This window comes from Phalacrocorax aristotelis, chromosome 17 (assembly GCF_949628215.1).
Source record: "Phalacrocorax aristotelis chromosome 17, bGulAri2.1, whole genome shotgun sequence".
Classification (NCBI taxonomy): domain Eukaryota; kingdom Metazoa; phylum Chordata; class Aves; order Suliformes; family Phalacrocoracidae; genus Phalacrocorax; species Phalacrocorax aristotelis.
In genome coordinates this window covers 2,790,083-2,808,665 of record NC_134292.1, presented here as the reverse complement: position 1 = coordinate 2,808,665, position 18,583 = coordinate 2,790,083, and the positions used below count along the sequence as shown (strand labels likewise).

General features: G+C 47.8%; 1 protein-coding gene across 1 annotated transcript in view; it reads right to left on the bottom strand.

Moving 5' to 3' along the window:
* CACNA1B (calcium voltage-gated channel subunit alpha1 B) overlaps positions 1 to 18,583 on the bottom strand; it is a 303,786-nt gene that overhangs the window by 192,404 nt on the left and 92,799 nt on the right. Inside the window, exons 4-5 of the mRNA XM_075111828.1 lie at positions 6,371 to 6,462; positions 4,128 to 4,280 (exon numbers count right to left, since the gene is read on the bottom strand). Coding sequence (XP_074967929.1) covers positions 4,128 to 4,280; positions 6,371 to 6,462 — 245 coding nt within the window. The remainder of the gene's footprint in view (positions 1 to 4,127; positions 4,281 to 6,370; positions 6,463 to 18,583) is intronic.

Genomic DNA, 18,583 nt, shown 5'->3' with positions numbered 1-18,583 from the left:
GTAATCATTTATATACTGCTATAAGAGATGGTTTAGTGGCAGGGTGGAGTGGAACTATCCCTGAAGTGCCCATAATTTATAGTTTGCCCCAGTGTTCAGCCATGTCATATATGAGAAACACCACCAAAAAAAAAACCCCAAAAAACAGAGTGGTAAAAGCAAGGACTTGGGAATGGTACATACTTCAAACACTGTGAGCCAATGATACACCCTCATACAGCATAGCTAAGCGCTAAATACTGGCACTGTAACGTTAAAGCAAAAGGGGCAGGTTCTTTACCACTAGCTTAAGCAAGAGCTGCTTGTTGATAGCCCCAAAATTGTCCAGATATAGATGTTAGACCACAGCTGAATGAGGAGCCCCTGGCTTCATCACAAGGCAGTACCACCACAGCAGCCTGTGTTGCACTAGGAGCTCCAGCCCCTCTGTAAGCTTCATATTTCTGTCCCAAAGGGCAATGCTGAGGAGCACAGGTACACGTGGCAGGGAAAGCGTCCAGCTAACAGCTTGTCTGCAGCAGGGATGGAGTTTCTGGGGGTTGGACTAGATGACCTCCAAAGGTCCTTTCCAAAACCAAACTATTCTACTATTCTCTGATTCTCTGCTGGGTTCCATTTCAGACCCAGAGAAGGCAAAGGAGGATGAGTCTGTCATAGTTAAGGACCACAGGGGATGGCCAGAAGGATGACAGCATCTTCCAGAGTCAGCTGTGAAGTCTGAAACCATTGCAGCCCTCCAGAGACGTTGCGAGCACCAACTCAGTGCAGTTTGGAAAACTAAAGTGTGGGGCTTTCAAAGTAAATAAATATACTAAGTAATACTCCGATTTATACAGAGATGCAATTCGGGAAATATTAAAGGGTTTTAAAAGTGACATGTTATGGTAATGGAGCAGCAAACTGCACAAAATCAGATTCACCAGGGAGAAAACAAGATCAGCACTAACAATAATTAGGAATAATCATTCCATAGAGCAAAGCCTGCAGGAGGAAAACAAGATTGTCACTGTGGCTCCAGGATATATATATATGTGTGTGTGCATGACATGATTTCCTGTTGACTCAACACCTTAATGCAGTGCATCTCTCTCCAGCTCCCATATGGGTCACCACAGGCTTTCACAAGGGCTTAGCGAGACAAGCCTGCAAAAAGAAAGTACCAAATCTGGCTCATGCAGACCATTTGTGAGTGTGTCTTAAAAAAGAATCCAGTTTTATCTCTGTTTGGCCTTTTGTTCCCGGGTAATGCTCTGCAAATGCAATGCACATCTACTACGAAGGATTGGGTTTTTTCCCTTTTTGAAAAGGGACAGCAGAACTGGTCCCTAGTCCCATGGCTGGGGAAGACAGAGAAAATTAGATTCTCAAAGAAAAATGGGAAACAAATGTGATGCCCTCCTCCCCTGGAGCACCTTCAGGGCGCTTGGACCGGGTCAGCTGCAGAGGGTCACTGCTTAAAAATAATCCTGTGTCAGCAGTACAGGACGGCATGGAGGATGCAGGGAGAGGAAAACAAGTCAGGCATCCACTGGAACATGCGCCTCCATTGATTTTCACCCATTTTTCATAAAATAGAGAAATGTTTCCACTAGCTCAGAACTGTGTCAGGCTGAGTGGCAAAGAATACCTTGAATAACCCTTTTGCCGTATTTTGGTCCCAGCATCTCTCTTCATTGCAGTTTATTACTGACCTACCCAGGGTTACTGCGCTAGCAGGGCTATAGTAACGTTTGCTGTTGACACTTCTCTCAGTTCCCTCCACGATGTGCTGAGGAACAGCTGGTACCTCCCATGCGGCTCCTGATTCCAGGAAAAAATCCCAGGAGTTTGCTCACTTCGGGGGTTTGGAACAGAAACAAGCGTGAGCAACATCTCCTCCTCCAATTTTCTACCCTCTGACAGCGGCATCTCTTTCATGAGGTTCACATTTCCACACTCAAGCCAGTCTTTGGAGCCCGTGGTATCAGGCCTGGGCTTGTTAATGCACATCTTTGGAGATGATGAGCACTTAGGTTTTTAAAAGGCTCGACTGATGGCTTTGCAGGATGCTCTGCTGCTCCACTCACAAGGGACCGCAGCGCCAGGAAACCTCACCGCTCCCTGCCTTTCCAGAAACACCATTGCACCATTTCCCGCCGAGCAGGTGGAATCGATCCCCATAATTCATCTGACAACCAGCTCATTAGCCCTTGAGAAAAGCAGGGGCTGGTGTCTGTAAACACAGGCGCCTCCCCACGCCGCCCAAGCGGATTCAGGGGGAGGTGAGCCCGGCCACGCTGCATCCTCCCACTGAGATGCCAGGTGCTGCGATGCAGAGATATGCAACACACACCAGTTTTTCGGCTGCACTCCCAATTCCTAGCTGGGAGCCACCCAGCAAGCAAAAGTCACTTACACACGGCGTTACACATGACAAAAATCTGTTCTCGGTCCCCGAGCCTGGCACAGAGATCTCTCAGTCATCACTGATGTCAGAGAGCTGTCTGCAGGGAACACAAACAGCTCTGGGTTTTATTTTCCCCCTTTACATTAACTACCTTCTGGGGGCAGGAAAAAAATCATCCTTCTCTCTAGTCACATCGACGACAGAGCTTCAGAGCTCAGCCTACAGCTGCTATAGGCAAACGAAGGAAGCAAAGAATCACCTGCCTTGCCTGCAATTTAACAGACCTGCAAATGCTCCTAGAAAATGCAAAGCTGCTTATAATTGCTTTCTCCCTGCCATCGCACCAGGAGCGCTTCTGCTTCCTACATCGTCCCCGTTGTTATTGCTCTGTAATTGCCGCAGTAGCCCCAGAGACCTTGCGCTGGGCTGAGACTAGTTCTGCTTGGCATGAACACACACCCCACAAACAGAGTTTCCTCTCCTACAAATCCAGTCCAAAAATTCATTTCTTCCAGGAGTTGCCGTGCTTCACTCACACGTCACACACCTGACTGTCCCTTACCACTTGTGTTAGGTTTTGCTGATATTATATAGGAGCACAAGCAAGAAAACAATTTCACCCTGCTTTTGCAAAGCTCTGTGTAAACTGAATGGATTAAACTGTTTCCATGTTGTTGTTAGAAAGCGCTGTGAAGGATGCCCAGAGATTTGGCAGGGATGTTGTTTTATTACCATTTGAATGCATATAAATAAATCAATATTAAGACCTATTAGTGATAATCACTGAAAATACAAGACTGTGTTTTAAAGACAGTTAATTGTACCTTAAATTGCAATCTTTTGGAGACAAGAACAATATTTTCATCTGTGGATAGCCCAGATAACCAACACGTGTTAGCACTACTATAAAGGAATATTAAAAAATTACATGGAAAAAAATGCCTTTTTTTTTTAAATTGGAATGAGTGCTGAGCCATGGACAAATGGACGAGCAGCCGGCTTTGACATGGCAGCCGGTCCCAGCCAAGGGTCTCCAGGTATTATTCCTCTCCACCTCCATCTTGTGGGGTTTATCACTCATTCACAGGCAGACACATCATTCACTCTGCAGTGCATCAGCCCGATTTCCCTTGCCCTTCTCTGTTTGAAGGACATTTTTATCTGTTCTCCATCAAAGGGCTCCTTGCTTTCCATCTAGTGTCCTTCCTTTTTTTTCTTTTTCTTTTGATTGTTCCCAGTCTTCCCAATGTTACTATTTCACACCCAAGTTTTCTCATACCCATGCAACCTACTCCAGAAACCTTGTAAGGAAATTCAAAGTTCAGCAGCTTTTCATAGAGCTAATCACAATGAAAATGTATACAGAGAACAAGTAATCAAAAAAAAACAAACCCACAAGCTGCAACAAGAGGAATTGGGTTCTGTATTTCTACTATGAAAAAAATCTCCCACGAGAGGATGCCCTAAGCACCTTCATCTCACTCCTGTGTAGACCGAGAGCAACCCACTAGCATCAGGGGTGCCATGGTGGTGCACAGAGAATCTGTGCCAGTGCATGTAGGGTGAGAACAGAAGTCTTAACTCTTGGAATAGGTAGGTAAAGAGGGAGAGAATGCAGTGAATGTGGAAGAGGGGAAAGGAAAAGCAACCTAAGAGCAGGACAGAAAGCATCCCGATGCGATGAAGGGGACTAGAAGCATCGTGACGATTCGCCGGGAGGGGAGCGAAGCGCGAAGCTCACCTGTCTCATTAGAGAAGCAGGTTTTATGAAACTTCCCCATGTAAAACTCCAGCCCGATGATGGCAAACATCACAATGGCGAAGAAGAGGAGCAGCCCGATCTGAAGCAAGGGCACCATAGCTTTCATGATGGACTTGAGGACAACCTGCAAGCCTGTGGGGACAAGGAAAAACATGTAATCAGTGAGGGAAAGAAAACAAGGGCTTGAGGGTGGGAGCAAGGTAGGAGAGAGGGGGTCTGCCTAAGGCAAAGTTTAGGATTGGCCATACCAGGCAATGCTGCTTTTCCCAGGGTGCTGTGAAAAAAGATACCATAATGCGCTCGAGATGCGAGAGAGAATCAGGAGAGTTATCTTTTCCTGACCCCTTTTCTTCAGATCACAGATTCAAAGGTCTCTGAAGCTTCAGAGTCACTAAAAGGACTTTTCCTGCAGCCAGTGAATTCCCAAGACTCAGCCTGGAGCTGGACCAGGCCCTTAAGGCAGATCCTGCAGCGGTGTGGGTGCAGCAGCAGAGCTGGGCACTGCTGTGGTACCCCCGTCCCAGGGAGGGCGGGGAGCGCCGAGCTGCGCAGGAGCTGCCTCGCCCTCCGTGACACAGAGAATAGCGCGACGCTGCTGTGCCTATCACACCCTGCTTCTGGAGAAACAAAACCCTGTCTCCAGGGCTATCCGTCCATAGCTTTTTTACCCACACTAAAACTCAGTTTCAATTAAAACCAGGGGAGATAACGCGAGAGAGGTTGGAGAGATGGAGGTGTACGATAACGTTGTTCAGACACACACAAAAAAACTTCAGCAATAAGCAGCAGATGAAAGCCACCTTGGTGGCCTGTCCTAAGGTACAGAGAACGAAGGATCGTTATTGTCTTGCCACCCTGTACAGCACTACTGAGGTCAATACGGGTGCATGCAGAAAAAAAAGCATGATGTTCTGTTGGACAGGAAAAATACTGAGAGTGCAGAATTAAAGCATATACCCATGCTCATATATGAGTGTACCTCAAGCATGATACGTTCGCTACAGGAAAAGAAACACATCACACACCTTTCACAGCATCACTAAAAACACGACAGCAAATAGTGCTCCATGGAAAAATACTGTGCTACTCCAGGACACATCACTGGGTGGGAGAGCACGTCCTCCTGGGGCGAGCATGCAATCCACGCCAGGACAGGGACACCCCTGAGGGGCCACCTTAGTTCTCTGACCTCCTTAGACTGCCACTACCACAACACTGTATTGCCTCGCACAGGCAAGGAGTCCGTGAAAGAACAGCCAGCCACATCTCCTTGTTAGAGATCCTGTTAATAAATGACACCTTTCCCAAGCCTACCCAAGGACCTCTCTCCTGCGTGGGAACTCAGATTCCAGCCCTGCCTATAAAAGGATGCTGATTTCAGGACATTTTGGTGCTCTTATTGCAAAGCATAACACCTTGCTTAATTTCTACAGCACAACATTTCAGTCCTGAAGCAGGCAGGGAGGTGGCAGAGCTGATGCCCCAACCTGCCGTGCAGGAGGAGAGGGGGCTGCCTGGCTGCCAGGGGGTTAATGCAGAGAAGATCAGAGCATGCCAGAGCAGTGGCTCTCTTTCACCAGCTCTTGCTGGAGGGAAAAATCTCTCTGTTCCACATTCACAAATGAAATACACTCCTGACAGCGACCCCCCACTAGCAGCCAGAGCAGCTGGTGAACAGCCACAAATACAAAGGCCATAAGCAATGGTGTGGGGACTTTGATGGTTTCAGGGCATCAGCAAGGCACAGTGCAGCTCCTCATCAGAGCACCTGGACCCTTCATTTTACCATATAAAATATATCAAGGTGTCCATTGAGTAGGCAAGGCCAAGTCCTATCTGCTCTTTCCCTTCATTTTCTCAGCCTAGAGGGGTAAAATCCCCAGTGCAAGGTGCCCAGCTGGTAAAAACCACCAGAAGATCCAAGCTTAGGGCTGGGGGCCTGAAAGCTGCAAAATTTGGGTCTCAGGCCTTCACAACCCAGAGGATTAATTCAACCCCACAGGCAAAGGAGCCCTAGGACAAATCCCTGCCCCTCACCTGCAAACCTGGGAGCTCAGTGCTGAAATCAGCTGGCTGCACACAGAAGCGGATGACAGAAAAATCAGAACCTAGCAAGGGCAGGAACCACAGACCGTGAAGAAAATATTGCTCAGAAAAGGATGTAACACCCCAAAAGTTATAGAGACCTTTGGCTGTGAAGATGACATTATCATGACACTCACTTGGGATTCCTGACACAAGCTTCAGGGGTCGTAACACTCGGACGGCTCGCAGGGTCCGCAGGTCAAAATCAGTCCCAGCAGTTGCTAGAATCCTATTTGTAAAAGGCAAGAGTGGGAAAAATTGAGATTAAATGCAAATTCCACTTTCCAAAGCATGGATAAGTGTTGAGCAAAGCCAGCAAATATTCAAGCTGCTTTAAACTTTATACCTGTGATCACATTGCAAATCGTGTCCACTGACAACCACCAGTTCACACCCTCCCCCAGAGCTGCTGAGCTTTGCTCAGACTATAGGAAAATCCGCAATACCTGGCCTGCTTACGGGACCATCGACACACAGCGAGCAAGCCTGGCTCTGGCCGTTAAAGAGCAGCACCCTGTGCTTATAGGAAAGCATATACCATTTTTCAGAAGACGACAGTGAGAGGGAAATAAACCCCTCAGTTTTGCTAGAAATTACCTGCCAGAGCTTTTCTCTATAATAAATTTAGAAACCCCTCAAGTACTGAGGTCTGGTGTTTCCTAATAACTACAGCAGTTTCTAGTTATACAGTTTACTCTGTGTGTGCAAAATTTTTGACATAGCATCTTATTTGAGGAGAATATCCAGAGATCAGGGTGAAAGTGTTTACTCTGATATGTTGCAGTAACTCTGATAAGAAATACAGCCCCCAAACCAGAATGATTCTTAAAAATATAAGTGCTCTGCACAGAAAGTTAAATGGCTTCAGTGTTTTAGGGTGCAGGAAAGGAAGAAATATTGTCAATGCCCACACGCCACAATGATGCAAACTCCTTGAGCAGAGACCCTGCAAGGCACACTGCCCCACAGAGCATGGCAAAACTGCGTTCATTAATTACTGCAGCACTTCCTATGACGCTTCAACAAAACTATTCTTGGTCTGGGACAGAGCTGCTCCCCTAACACAAGCCAACCACACAGTTAGTTCAGAGCAAAAACCCTCTCACCAGCTCCCCATCGACGGCACCATTTAAAGCGGTGATAAGCAATTGCCGATAGTTTTTGCTAGGTTTGTCCCTAGGCGGTTCTACCAAGATGGAAGGGGCTGAGCAACCAGCCCACCAGCAGGGTCTGCATGCCCCCAGCCACCTGGTACCAAAAGTACAAGATGCCACCACTTTGTTAACCACAACTGCTGGAAGCGCTGCCCGTGGGCACCAACCTTGACCGAAATCTGACACTTTGCCCACCCTTCCCCAGGAGCTACAGCAGCAAACTTTTCCAGCTGAAAAGCAGATTCCAGAGCTGCCAGAGGCCATGGGCAGAGCTGGAAGGACTGCCAGACTTGGGCAGCAAATCCCTGCGAATTAAACACCCAGGCACAGCCAGTGTCCCATGCCGGAGCACAGAGATGCTCCGAGAGGTGCAGGGCCACCCACAGTGTGCGCCCGTGATCTTTCTGCACTTGCCCAGAGCCCTTTTTCTGGGTTCCTGATAACAGGCTGCCGAGCATTCGGTGAAGCAGCCAGCTACCATTAAAAAATACAAGAAAAAGCAGAGTTTTTCAAAACGAGACTTACAGTTTTACTATGCAATACGTGTTATGCAGGACGTCTGGCAAACTCAGCAGCGGAGGACGTGGCTGTGTAGGGAGCACTCAAAGCACAGCTACATTCAGATAAAAACCCTGTCTTTGACTTACTGACTGACTTCTCACTGCTGCCAAGCATGGGCCAGGGAAGAGCAGGATCAGCGTTGCTGTGCAGAAAGAGCCAGACTCCATCAGCAGGAGGTGCTGGAGATCAGGAAAAAAGCATGCTGAGATGTTGGATGGCAAGAGAGGCAGCAGCAAGCCAGGACCTGAGGAGCAGAGTATCTATTCTATAGGACACCTGTTCCTACATTTTCACGACCAGAAAATTCACATTACATCATCTCTATCGATGCAGTTTGAGCATAAGCAACAGGAGACAGTTTAAACCAAGAACCGTCTCATGCAGAGACTTCTAATTTAATCTTCTGCACCCATGCCAATGATTTAATTCCTCTTTTCACTTCCCTCCATCCTCACAACTTAATTGCTCACTTATAAACCTCTGCAGTCTGGGAATAGCACACACTTCTAGTCAAAAGATAATCTTAAACATCCACCTTGGATGTTGCTACTAACAGCACAATTAGTCTCCAGTGAGCTAAGATGGATTTGTGCTGTCATCAGGCAGAGCCCTTGTTCCTGGTGCCAGCTGAGAGGAGGGGTGTTTGATATGCTTGCTGCTTTGTTTCTAAATTCAAAGAGGAAATGGGAGTGAATGGGGGACATCATCAATTAGTCCCATGGTGCCAGTAAATGTTCCAGTGGCTGGAGGTCTTCATTCCAGTCTTGTCTTTCCAATAGGCCTGATGCTAAAAACTATTGCAACACGCCCCCCACCCAGGTCAGAACCCCTAATAGTTCGTTCGCTCTCACATCACTAGCACCGTGATCCCCTAGCTAACCCGCACAGGGCACCCCATGGCCCACCATCTCCCGTGGCTGGAGAGCCGGTCCATGGATCGCATCAAATCACAGCCGAATCGTGCAAACCATCCACGCCTGTACAGCTGAGCTGTACTGCTACATCTGCCCATGAATCAGCCACTCTTGAAAAACAATGCAACCCTGGCCAGGTTTTGCCTAGTGAGAAAAAATAATACAGCTGCATCCTAAACAAAGCCACTTCTGGTGGAAGAAACAGAAGAACAAGGGGAGGAGGTGGTAGTTCTAGATCTAAAAATCCACACTTGAGCCTTACAGCTAAATGAGGCAGGTGGTGAGAAAACCCAGGTGGGCATCCAACATGTTTCCTGCACTACTCAAAGAGGGGAGGGCTGGACGCTGTGTGCTCACAACCGTGGCTCTGCAGCCCCAGGCAGGCTGTTCAAAGAGTGGAACTGGGGGAAAGGGGACCACGGGGATTTTAGAAGTGTTATGGGGTCAGCATTCATCCCAGGAGCCCCAGAACATGGGGTCTTATGGCTCCGAAGGACCCGCTGGCAGAAAGCTGGTGCATGTAATTGCGAGGGAAGACCTGAACGGCAGCTGGAGCCCAGCAAAGCACCTCGGCAGGGGGAAGCCGTGCCAGGGCAGAAGATGGTGCCTTTTCTCCCTACAAAACCAAGCTAATTTACAGCTGCTCAGAAGTCCATTCCCCTAGACTGTTCACAGACATGCAGCCCCAGTGAGGGAAAGGCTTTAATTAACTTTGTGGCATTTGCCTAAGTGCCATCTTTCTGTTTTATTCTTTCCCCCACTCCAGCTGAAAGCTCACAGGAGCCACTGTGAATTAGGCCAGAACAAGTCAGAAATTATCATTAAAAATAAGAGAAATGGAGAGATCAAAGGAGCCAGCTGACAAGCACGTCCTGACAATCCTGTCAAAGCATCCCTGGCTGCATAGCGAACCACTGAGAACAAAGGAGAGGTGATGGACGAGCCGGTGCCGGAAGAGGAAATCCGCTGTGAAAGGTAAAAAAATAGCAAAAGAGAAGATTTTAGAATATAACCTCACAAAGAAGAATAAATACGTTGATCGGCAGCCCTTTTTGTATCTTAATGGGTTGTACAGAAACACTGAGATTTGATAGGCTTAGGTTGTTGTCTCAGATAGCACTGCAAGTGTTTAAGTGCAACAAAATCTCATTAAATAAGTTCCTCCGTGTAATTTGCCTTTTTTACGATCGGGATGGACAACAGTCTAACCTTTCTTGCTCATATGCTGCTGTGGAGGATCTGGGCACGCATCCTGCCAGCCCAGCAGTGCTCAGGACCGCTGCACTCCTTCCTCACTTTCATGGTAACTTGGTTAAATGCTGCTTTCTGTATCACCACCTCCGCTAACAAGCTCTGACTGACATCTGTTCCCAGAGACAGAGGCCAAATTTGTGATAAACGCTTGATAACTTTTGTTCTAGCAAAGCCCGGAATAAATTATAAAAGAATCTTATTCCTTTGGGTATAAAAGAAAGCAAAGAATGAAGGGAAAGTTCCTTTCCTGAACGTTATGCTAACATAAATAATTAGCAATCCATTTCTTAAAGTACCTCGGAGCTCAGGATTTCTGTGCACTGGTTCAGCAGGACACACGCTATCATACAATGCTGCACTTCCGAGCTACCCAACAAAGAAATTCCTTAGTGAAGCCCTGACCAAAGAAAATGCCTCAAAACTCATTCAAGCTTAGCCCCAGATCTCTAAATCCCAAGGACTGAAGTGGAGAAAAGCTAACCTTGCTCCTCAGGGTCATCCCCACCTTGTCCTCCTCCTACCTTAATGGCCTTTTAGCACATTTATTTCAGCTTTCCAGATGATCCGTTGGGGACGAGCAGGTGACAGAGGTGCTTTGCATCTCCCCCAAAGCAGGAAGAAGAGGAGGAACAGAAACAGAAGGTGTCCCAGGTAACAGCCAAGAATAGACCATTAAAAATACCGGGTTTTCTGTACACGTCTCTGCTTACGTGAGCAACCACACCTCGGGTCCAGCTCAGCAAAGAGCAGTCAGCGAGGCCACGCTCAACACACACATATCTGCAGGTGATGGAGCACGTTTTCCACCCGGTCTCCTGGCATCACTGTCTATAAATCACAGTGGAGGTGGCATGAGATGTACAGGAGAGAACTGGAACTGGCTGCAAGCTTCAGTGTGTCTGCTTGTGAGCAGGTAACACAGAGCTACATCAGAAAACAGCGAGGTTAATAACTGAGAACGATTAACACTTCCAAGGGGATCCTGCCACTGGACAACACTGGTGCCAGGGCAGGTTCTGCTAGAGGAGGAATTGCTGGCATAAATTGTAGACATTTTTAAAGTAACCTCGCTATTTATGGTAAGCTCTAGTCCTAGAAAGTTATGTGGAAACAGCGATTATTTCAGAGACCTTATCCCAAGTACCCGTTCCTAAGAACCAAATCAATCTCTTCAGCTGGATTAGGAGAAAGACTAAATACCCACCAGACAGTTTCCCTCAAAAAAAGAGATAAAACTAGCCAGCAGTACAGCAGCTGTCTTATGAACAGAAATAGCAACCATCACTTCTTACCCAGGAATATGACCCCACCTAAAGCAGACACCTTGGCAGCATCGACCCAAAAACCTCTGACAGAAGCAGGAGCACAGAAAACTCCAGTAAATCACCCTCATTCCCAGAGCCCAACTTTGTGCACAGGCTGCTGATGTTTAACAAACCCCAGTGAACTAGAAACCATAGGTAAAATAAATAAATATCTTCATAAATACTGGCTGACTAGTTTAAAGAGGTTTCCCTCATCTATGGGCAGTCCGTGGGCTCACCGTCGCCTCTGTCCGTGCTAACTGCTAGCTGTGGCCCTCGCCCACCCCCTCCTTCCCGATTCCTTCTCTGCTGCCAGGGCGTAGAGAAGGTCCCATGGGAGTTGTCACCGCCACCAGGGTCACCGTTGCGGTGTTCATGGTAGCTGGCGACCCGAGGCGAGAACCTGCAAGATCCTTCTGCTCCTGCACCATTGTGGGAGCACTTGGGAATTTTACAGTAAAAATTATGTGGAAAGAAATAATTCCTTTGAAATGAGAGATTCTATGGAAAAGATTCATTTCCCTCAAAAAATCCCCATTAAGTTCATTTTAATTAGCTGGGCCTTTTAACTGGTGTTTCCCCTTCAAAAGCACATGCAGAGCATTAAAAAATTACAAAAATATATATTGTCCATTTCCCTTTTTCCCCCCTGAAACCATTTGCCATGGGAGGAAGCGGATGAAGCCAATGAGCAAGACTTACAGGCAGAAGCCACACCAGTTACACACACTAAAAGCTGCAAAAGGATGCGGTGAGTGTTACTGGTGGGTGTCTGTCTGCTGAGAGGCACCTCAGCTGCAGTGCAAATCAAAATGAATATTTTTCACGTTCTTAACTCCAGAGCGCACACTGAAGACGTTGCTCAGTCTTACGCTGGTGACATGGTCTGGCTGATTTCCTTGCCCGGGACTTGAGGGCAGTCAGCAGAGGCAACCAGCCAAGAGGAGCCCATGAGCCAGCCCCTCAGATGCAGGCAGCCGGTTTGTTCAGCGCAGGAAGGCTGGCTTGCGTTTGGGCAGCAGCGACGCGGCTGTCAGTCCTGCTGCTCCCTTGTCCTCCCAGCAGCAGCACAACCCTGCGCGCAAGCGGTGACTGGAGCAATTGGAAAGATGCCCCTTTTCACTCAGTTTGATTTCATGGTGTGTGAGCTTTATCTTGACTACCAAAGCCACAGAGTCGACACCAGGCCTGAGACGATAAGTAGATTTGCCATGCTAATTGCACCGTTTAATTTATGGCATTGCCAGGTTCATCTGCTGGCTCCATCACTCCACGCTGGTCACTTCCCCACCAGCTGTCCATAGTCCCTCCCCCACGGAAGGACCCAGCTTGCCAGCTCTCTGCCTCTCCTGCGGATGACCAACACCAAGCCTAAGCATCCGAGGATATACCTGAATATTGCTTCTAAGGCTGCTCCTGCCCTTCAAAGCACATCTACAACACAATGTACAGGGTCCCAACCCTTTCCTTAACACCAGCCTACTCAGAGCAACTGAGGCTGATCCCCTTGCTCAGATAAACATGTCTGTCCCCAAACTGACCATATCCATCAAAATGGCCTCACTATAGTGAGGGATAAACCTCTGTTTAGCTGTAGGACTGTTGGTGTTTAACCCCAGTTGGCAACTGAGCACCACAGAGCCGCTCGCTCACCCTCCCTGCTGCAGTGGGGCGGGGGAGAGAATTGGAAGGGCAAGAGTAAGAAAACTCATGGGTTAAGATATGAACAGATTAAAACCTGAAATATAATAATAGTCATGAAAAGGAAAACAACAAAAAAGAGAGGAACAAAACCCAGGAAAAACAAGTGAGGCAACTGCTCACCACCCACTGACCGATGCCCAGCCTGTCCCCAAGCAGGAATTGCTGCCCCCCACCCAAGTCCCTCCAGTTTATATACTGAGCATGATGTCATATGGTACGGAGTATCCCTTGGGCCAGCTTGGGCCAGCTGTCCTGGCTACCCTCCCAGCTGCTTGTGCACATCCTCACTGGCACAGCATGGGAAACTGAGAAGTCCTTCGTTTAGTGTAAGCACTGCTCAGCAACAATGAAAACATCAGTGTGTTATCACATTATTCTCATACTAAATCCAAAACACAGCACTATACCAGCTACTAGGAGGAAAATTAACTCTATCCCAGCTGAAACCAGGACAAACATGAGGGGAAGAGAGGACAAAATAAAATACATTGAGGAAATAACAATATTCAACAGTAAGGGGTTGCTGTGCTTCAGAGGCACAGAGACCCAAGTCATTCCTTGGTCTCACACCAAATGGGTGCATTTCTGAGCCTTTTGTAGCCAACACTAAATTTGCCACCAGCCTTCAGCATAGAGAATTGCCCAGATATCAACGCAAACTCTCTCCTCCTCTTTGCGTGGCAGAAGTGCTCCAGAGTCCTGTGAGGAGACACAGCAGAAGGAGAGCAGAATCCCCCCTCCCACCAAAAACCACCTGCACCCTACTTTCCTGACTGTAATTGCTGAGCCAGGGTCCAGGGAGAAGAGCATCTGCAGGCACACACTCCACCGCTACAGCAAGACACACAACCACCAAGCAGTGTGTGACACACAAACAAAACAAATGAGGTTTTGCAGAGTGCAGAGAGCTGGGGGCTCGGCTTCTGCCCAGGACAAAGGAAGATATTCTGGTTATGAGGCAATTGCTCAGATAAGTCCTTATTGCTTATAAGCAGGAGAGACATGAACACACTACACCAGAGTAGAAAAGGAGGCTCATTTGCAATAAGCAATGACAGCTGGCAGGAAAATGCACATGTCCAAAACATTTTAGTGGGCTCACGCTGGGAAAACTGAGCACAGAGGAGTTAAAACCATTCTGCACTTCTTTGTAGCCGGAAAGTAGGTCATACCTTGAGTCCCGCTACATTAACATTACAAAGGAGAGATGGCTGCTTTCTGTCCTTGGAAATGGGCATCCCAGAATTTTGTTCCTGGTGTCAGAGGATGGGGAGAGCAGGAGCTGGGAGCCCAAAGCACTTTCCTGGAGACGTCTGGTGTCACACACCCCACCCCGTGGTCTCCCGTGTTTAGGCAAGCTACGGAGGCTTTTACCTCAGTAGCAAATAAGATTCTTAAAGAGGAGAGGGGAATTTCAGGGTCAGCAAAATGTTGCAAGTATTTTTACTTTGGGGGCGAGGGGGATGAGAGAGCAGCAAAACATCATTTGGGATTGTTTATTTCATTTGTCAAGTTCTAAAATTAAGTATTCTGAATTTCAATGCTTTTGGAGAAAGCAATTCATGTCAAGACTGCAAATATTTTCTGACTTGAGTTAAAGCTGCCATTTTGCTGAAAAATACAAACCCGCAAATCCTCCGTGCATGAAAAACGTCACCCAGACTAGACACTACATTTCACTGTTGTGTCAGAAAGTCCGGGGGAGTGTGACTCTGCTCCCTACTAGCTGGCCGGTCGGAAGGGGGCAAAGGGCACCGGCCAGCGGGGAGGTGGGTGGGGGATGTATTTTTCTGCCAGGAGGGCTAGCAGGGCAGCGCAGACGCTGCAAGAGGTAAGAGGTCTGGTAAAAGCACATCTCAACCCTGTTTCCTCATAGTACCCACAAAACAAGAGCATCCTTGCCAGACTGCCCTTGGAGCAGCGGCAAAGTCTGCGTTATTTGGAACCAGAACCACATCACCCTCTGCATTTGGCCAGTACCCAGAAGTAGTTGTTAATGAATTGAGCAGAAAATGTCATCAGTATCAAATTATACTGGTGTTTAAAAAACAAGACAAAACAAAATAGTTCCAAATAAGAGCTCAGCCTTCTCTCCTGGGCTGCTGAACTGGTGCTGCTGGAGCTGGCGGGAGAGGGACGGGGAGCAGCAGCCAAGGAGGGACTGGTGCAAATAAGAAGGAAAAATGTCAATGCTGGGCACATCTGTCAGGATGGAAAGGAAACCTTTTGTTGGGTTACTGTCTTCTGGACCTTTCTGCTCTTTTTTCCTCCAAGCCACCAGCTGAACCCTGCACAAGCTTCTAGAGGGAGTGCTTGGAGGGGTGGCCTTCCTCTGAGCCCATCCAACTCCATCTTGCCACTGCATCGCTGAATGCTGTGACGATCTAAGGATGGGCAGATAATGAGCAAAGACAAACACGTCATGCAAAATGACAGCCAAGAACATTCATATAAGAAATGGAAAGGTAGAGAGCGGAGAGTTAGTTCGTGCTGTCACATTTGCACCGTTTTTCTGTTCACTCTCCAGCGCTCAGCCAGCTCAGCCTCACTGGCACAGCCCGATGGATGAGAACTGGCAAAAATGGATCATCACCATCATCCATGCCTGGATGTATTTGTGCGCTTGACCAATTAGGTGCCCAAAACCACCCACAAACTGAACCAAGCCATCCTAGCCAGAGAGCTTTACCAGAATTTCAAGTGTTCCTGTTATTTTTTTTTCCCAGAATATAGCAAAATACTGACAAACAACAGATTCCTGCTGCCAACGCCACGCCATTGCACCTCTCCTCCTGCCTGCACTCCTGTTGTGTTCATCCTCCCAGCAGAAGCACGCGGGGTGTCATGCTACATCCAAGGAGTGACACTCAGGTCGTGCTGCCACTTGCATGCTGGGGAGGAATACCATCCAGGTGGTATAACCCAATATACCAAAGAAGCATCAAATGTGGTTATAGTGGGTGTACAAGCACCCTGTGGTACTTCCTTACAGCAACCAGAGGGAACAGCCACAGTCCTTCCACGCAGGGGAAGACCGTCACCTCTCTGCCCTCTCTATCAGCTGGGAAGGTCTTCTGCCAGGGAAACACAGCCTGCTTCTATCCCCATTCCTGGGGCTAGCTAATTTAATGATCCGGTTTTGGCACTGTCCTCATGAATTCCAGTTTAAGACCACCGCGAGCAGATGACGCATTGAGCACTCAGTTCACAGGTAACTACTTACACCATGGACGAGAGCCAATACCAAATTCCAGAGAGGCTGGGGCAGAAACTGGATTTGTTGTTAGTCCCCTGGTGCGTGTTGGGTAGCTCTGACTGCTTCTCAGGTCCACAGGCTGCAGGCAACTACCACATTACACCACCTCATTACACCCTTAGGGGCAGTGCTGACTCCCTCACGTATTCCTGCCACCTTGCGTCTTCCCAGACAGCAGCTAGATGATGTTGGAGTGGAGTTCAACAAGGCAAGAAAATTGCAACCTATCCATCTCTGGCAAATGTCTCTACAGGTAATATCTCTGGCAGCCCAGTTTTTGGAGGACAAAGACTGGAAAGCTATCAGGCACCTCTACAAGCGAGCACAGAGCTGGGGGTCTTCCCTTTGGAGGGAGGCTGGCCAGGGAGTTGGTTCCCAGCCGTGTCACAGATCGTCACAGGACCCTTCATCACTGAGGTCAGTGGGCTCTGAGGGAGGTTTTGCCTATGAATGCTCTGAGCAAGCAGAGAGATGTATATATTTCTCATATACCTCCGGCCCAAATGTGCTGCCCCAAAGGACCCAAAACCCAAGAATTTTTCCACCTGCAGCAGGTGTCCCTTGCGCATAGATGCAGTATTGCCAGTAGTCACACAAGTAGACAGCCCCAAAATTGACAAGGCTGGATTGAAAGTCATGAGACCACTAAAAGAAAAAAATAGGGCTCTCTATCTTGTAATTCCTCAGCTTTTGTAGGCAGCTGGGGTCATGTTTTCAAGCTTTAGTCTATGAGGCACAAAAAAGACACACTGTCAAATAAAAGCTGAAACTCTCCTCTTGTCACAGGGATTAATATAAGGCATCAGATATCATAAGACTTGCAATATAATATCTCTTCTTTAACGCACACCTCATTGTCACTCCCTAAAGATATCATTCTCCCTCTTTCTTAGAATTTTTTTTTTTTTTGGCCAGAACTCTCACAGCAAACATGCAATGTTGTTCTAAGGAAAACACAGTTTGCCAAGACATCTAAAATATTGTGTATTCCCTCCATCTGCTTCTGCTAAATAAACCCGGGGCCTTATCTAATATAATGAGTAGATGTTGGCAATAATTGCGTAGCCATCTGTACCGTGGTTTAAACCTGTTGCAAGCTGGGCTGTGGACATGAAAAAGTCAGAATTTATTCCTTCCATACTGAAAACAGAAACTGTAACTTCCCCCCTTCTGTTTTTTAGAATAATTTAGCCATATCTGCTCCTATCCTTGGGGAACAGTATGTCATGAACATGACAGACAGACCTCCTTTTTCCCTACTTTGTATAGCTAAAGCTCAAGTTCTGCAGCTGACGAGGTTCGGCGCAGTCCCAGGCAAGCTCCGGTCGCAGCACAGCAGCCTCGAGAGCAGTTTCTGCCCAGCACCGTGCAGCCTCGACACAACGCGTTTCAGCAATGACTACACACCAGTGCTCTGCCTGGGCACAAGCCCCGCTGAGGATGACCATCCCAGAGGAGACTTCCCAGAATCTCTAAGGCTTAATTAGAAAGCGTATTCTGGCTGCGCTCAACGGCTAGAACCATGGCATGCAAGTTATCATCACCCAGATTTGCTGGGGAGTTACTCACCTGATCAACCCCACTCAAACTGAGCCCAGACCAATTCAACAGTTCAAACAAGTCCTTTTTTTGGTTTTTAATCTTGTTCTGGCCCTGTTTGAGTCCAATGGAGCTATCGCACCAGCTCCTCACTGGCAAAGCTGGGGAAGCTGAGATCCTCCTGCAGCGTACGGGACCACGCAGCAGCAGGCTGGCAGATGTGCAGCAACAGGAGGATGTTTGATTGAATTTGCCTTCTTAGAACATGACTGAGAGGGTCTGTAAGAGAGCAGGAGTGCTCAGCTACGTTGCACAGGAGTCAAAAAACACCAAGGTCCTTGGATAAAAAGAATTGGAGAAACAACAACTCGTTGCCTGTGAAAGCTAATTAACTAGATGCACCCAGGTACGCATTGGCCTGGAATCAAGGTGTTCGGAAAACACAGTATAGCTTGTGCATGCTCAGGAGGCAACATTTAACGACTGCAAGGATCACCCCAACACCAATACAACACACCCCCATGATCATACTCTCTGAACATTGGTTTGCCAGTCTTGCTTTCCTCCTCCTCCAACCCACACTGCAGTTGCCCACTTTCTCCATCTCTTCTTGTCCAGCACAGCACGATAATCCCCGTCCCAAAACCAACATGGGTGCACAGAC